The sequence below is a fragment of the Penaeus chinensis genome, chromosome 43 (assembly GCF_019202785.1).
Source record: "Penaeus chinensis breed Huanghai No. 1 chromosome 43, ASM1920278v2, whole genome shotgun sequence".
Classification (NCBI taxonomy): domain Eukaryota; kingdom Metazoa; phylum Arthropoda; class Malacostraca; order Decapoda; family Penaeidae; genus Penaeus; species Penaeus chinensis.
This window is the reverse complement of record NC_061861.1, coordinates 14163503-14167823: the sequence shown is the minus strand read 5'-3', so window position 1 is coordinate 14167823 and position 4321 is coordinate 14163503. Positions and strand designations below refer to the sequence as shown.

Genomic DNA, 4321 nt, shown 5'->3' with positions numbered 1-4321 from the left:
GCATTCCTCAGCGCTCAGTATTAGTCGATGTGGGAAAAAACACTCTTCCACGGAACAAAATGGTTCCCAAGTCAATACGAACTTTGGAAATTCTTTTTTCTTATTATTATTTTTTTGTTCGACTGCGCGTACTTTGTTTTGTGTATCGTATTAGAGGTTGTTATGAAAGTACTACGCGTTCCGGTATATTAAATCGGTTTATGTTAAATCTAGAAAGAAAATACACGGAAATCCTCTTTAGAATAAAAAAGTAACTCTCTCCCTTCAATAAACGTAATGCAAGAGCAGATAGAATTGAAACACATCTCTAGTAAATTGATAAAACGTGGCCAATTATTCTTGCAGGATAACATTTCTCTTACATCTGCATTACAAGAATTAACAGCGGACATTGAGCCTCACCTGACTTGACCTGACCTGACCTTTCTCTGTCTCTCTTTGCAGGCGTTCCTCCTGAAGCAATGATTTGTCCTACGCCGCCAGCCACAGACGAAGCCCCAAGTAAGTTTCTCCTTGTATATTTAGGAAACTCAAATTACCATTAAGTTTTATTTGTTAATTATTTGATTGTTGTTATTTTTGTCGTTTAGAATCGATTTGAATTATTCATTCGTGTTTGTGTATGGAATTATCTATCTTCAGTTGATTACTATTCCTTATCTATTATTCCCTGTTATTTTGTCTTTATCGAAACTATAAGAAAGCCGTTTGATGTTGATCTATTTTATTTTTCTTCTCTTCATATTTCGTTTTTGCGGTGTCTATATTTAGCGTTTCATTCATAATCGGTTTGCTTTTCATCGCATTTTTTCTTTCTTTTCTTTTCTTTCGCTACCCATTCCATTCCATTTTTTTAATGATTTTATAAGCCATGTATCTGACTGCCTAAAATATTTATCTGCTGTTTTGTTTTACTCCGTTGTTTTATTCTTGTTTTTCAAATATTCTTTGTTTTGTAAACTGTATAAAATTCTTTGACTTTGTTTTCATTTCTCGTTTCTCGTGTTGCTTTTGATTACTTTTTGTTCCTGTTTACTTTTTCGTTTTCTTTGTAATTTACGCGCGTTTTTGTTTTGTTTTCATTTCCCTTTTTTTAACTTCTTACTCTGTTTCATCCGCCTTTTTTGCTTTTCGTTTATTTGTTCGCTTATTTTCTTTTTGTCTTTTATCTTTATTTCTAATTACCATATGTGTACGGGATGGAAGACAAATATCACTAATAAAGGTATCTGTGATGGCAACACTGAGAACGAGGAAGAGAGGGGAGACGAAAACAAAAGTGAAATTATAAACAACAAGGAAACAATGATAACAAAAGAGAGAAAAAAAACAGAAGAGGGTAAAGAAGGAAAATAAAGAGAAATTACAATGGCCAAAAAGTCGTTGATAACTAAGGAAAAGAGAGAATATGATGTATAGGGAGACGAGGAAGGGGGCTGTGAAGGGGAGACAAAGAAGAGGATGAACATAGACAATGCCAAGTAAAAAAAACAAAAACAAATGGGATTTAAGCAAAAAAAAAAAAAATAAATAAAAAATGTGTCAGCAAGTAATTATTTTTATATGATTATATATAATTTGTTATTAATTAACATAATAATTATTTTTTATTATCGTTATTATTATTGTTGTTATTATTACTATCATTGCTGTTGTTGTTATCGTTATAATTATCATTATTATTGTTATTATTATCATTATCTTCACTATCATTATCCCTATTATTATCATTACTATCATCACTGTTATCATGTTATTATCATTTATATCAGTAGTAGTAGTAGCATCATTATTAGTAATGGCGTTGTTATTATCATTATCGTTACCTATTTTAACAATACCATTCAAATTTAAGACCTCATTATTCAGGATAGCGTTTCGATAAATACCCAATTTCGTCAGATCATGAGCTTTCTGAAATAACAATCAGAACCAAGATGCATATTCCATTGCAAAACAGACGAGTTAAACGTTGATTTTGCTCTTTAAAAAAAACGACAAAAAGCGATGAAAAATGAGAAAGAATTGGTGTCCATTTGGTTAGAAGATCATTTCCTTTCTCCATTTTGGTTTAACTAAATAAACCAAAAAAAAAAAAAAATCACTAGACTGATAGACATGTAGATTGATAAATACATAGAGATAAGCAACCTATATAAAAAAAAATATATATATATATTAAATTAGATAGATCAACAGAAATATAGATAAATAGATAAATAAATGGACAGATGCATAAATATCTGGGTTGGTGACAGGATAAGTACATAGACAGATAAGCAGATAAATAGATAAACGTATAAGATAAATAATTTAAGAAAATTATCAACAACGAACTGCTATCAAACCATAACAAAGAAAAAAAATGTTCAATCGTTGCTCAAGATTATTTGAGCAACGATGAACATTAAAGCGAGTTATAAATGTGAATGATTTTAGCAGTGATAATAATTATTATGCAACGACAACAGCAAACCAACAATAATGGTGATAATGATGATAGTAATAATAAGAATAAGAAGGAGGAGGAGGAGGAGGAGAAGAAGAAGAAGAAGAAGAAGAAGAAGAAGAAGAAGAAGAAGAAGAAGAAGAAGAAGAAGAAGAAGAAGAAGAAGAAGAAGAAGAAGGAGGAGGAGGAGAAGAAGGAGGAGGAGCAGGAGAAGAAATAGAAGACGGAAAAAGGAAGATAGAACAAAATAAAAAAAGAAAGAAAAAGGAAACTCATCTAGAAGACAAAACAACGAAACGAGAAAAAAAATACAAACAAACGAAGATAAAGAAGAAATGACCTAAAAGAAGAAAGGGCAAAGCAGCATAGGAGGGATAGATGATAACTTTTACGCTTTTCCCTTTGCCAGCCAGCCTCGTTATTAGCTATCTGCGGCCCTGAGGGAGCGACTGGTCAGAAATTGTTGGATAAGTTCTGGGAGGCGGGAGGCGGTATGGGGGGGGGGGGTTGCTTTGTGTTTCTTTTGTCTTTGGGTGATTGTTTGTGTTTCTGTAAGTCTCTTTGGTTGTCTGCGAGTTTTTGTGATTGTCTGCGAGTTTATGTGTTTGTCTACGAGTTTTTGTGATTGTCTGCTTGTCTCTGTGATTGTCTGCTTGTCTCTGTGATTGGTGCGTGTTTTGGTGCGTGTGTCTATAATTATCTTTCTCTCCTTTTCTCTTTCTGAAAAGAAAGGAACTGGAGGAGTAAGAGAGGGAGCGAGAGAGAGAGAGAGAGAAAGAGAGAGAGAGAGAGAGAGAGAGAGAGAGAGAGAGAGAGAGAGAGAGAGAGAGAGAGAGAGAGAGAGAGAGAGAGAGAGAGAGAGAGAGAGAGAGAGAGAGAGAGAGAGAGAGAGAGAGAGAGAGAGAGAGAGAGAGAGAGAGAGAGAGAGAGAGAGAGAGAGAGAGAGAGAGAGAGAGAGAGAGAGAGAGAGAGAGAGAGAGAGAGAGAGAGAGAGAGAGAGAGAGAGAGAGAGAGAGAGAGAGAGAGAGAGAGAGAGAGAGAGAGAGAGAGAGGAGAGAGAGAGAGGAGAGAGAGAGAGAGAGAGAGAGAGAGAGAGAGAGAGAGAGAGGAGAGAGAGAGAGAGAGAGAGAGAGAGAGAGAGAGAGAGAGAGAGAGAGAGAGAGAGAGAGAGAGAGAGAGAGAGAGAGAGGGGGGGGGAGAGAAGGGGGAAGAGAAAAGAGAGAGAGAAAGAGAGAGAGAGAGAGAGAGAGAGGGAGAGAGAGAGAGAGAGAGAGAGAGAGAGAGAGAGAGAGAGAGAGAGAGAGAGAGAGAGAGAGAGAGAGAGAGAGAGAGATAGGAGAGATAGGAGAGAGAGGAGAGAGAGAGAGAGAGAGAGAGAGAGAGAGAGAGAGAGAGAGAGAGAGAGAGAGAGAGAGAGAGAGAGAGAGAGAGAGAGAGAGAGAGAGAGAGAGAGAGAGAGAGAGAGAGGAGAGATAGGGGGGGTAGAGAAAATAAGAGAGAGAAAGAAAGATAGAGAGAGAGAGAGAGAGAGAGAGAGAGAGAGAGAGAGAGAGAGAGAGAGAGAGAGAGAGAGAGAGAGAGAGAGAGAGAGAGAGAGAGAGAGAGAGAGAGAGAGAGAGAGAGAGAGAGAGAGAGAGAGATAGGAGAGAGAGGGGGGGTAGATAAAATAAGAGAGAGAAAGAAAGAGAGAGAGAGAGCAGGGGGGTAGAGAAAATAAGAGAGAGAAAGGAAGAGAGAGGGGGGGTGGAGGGGAGAAAGAGGAGAGAAAGAGGGGGGGGGGGATAGTAAAGGATAAAAGAATGAAAGCGGAGTGAGCGAAGAGGGACAACACAGACAGGAAGAAGATAAAGGGAAAGGGAAGAAAGAAGAGAA

At 37.0% G+C, this 4321-nt stretch overlaps 1 protein-coding gene across 1 annotated transcript in view; it reads left to right on the top strand.

Annotated features, from left to right (window-relative positions):
• The window catches only part of LOC125024576, a 7406-nt gene extending 6783 nt beyond the window's left edge, over nucleotides 1–623 (top strand). The window contains exon 3 of the mRNA XM_047612381.1: nucleotides 445–623. Within this exon, the coding sequence (XP_047468337.1) occupies nucleotides 445–545 (101 nt within the window). The 3' untranslated portion in view covers nucleotides 546–623. The remainder of the gene's footprint in view (nucleotides 1–444) is intronic.
• Nucleotides 624–4321: the final 3698 nt, after the last annotated feature.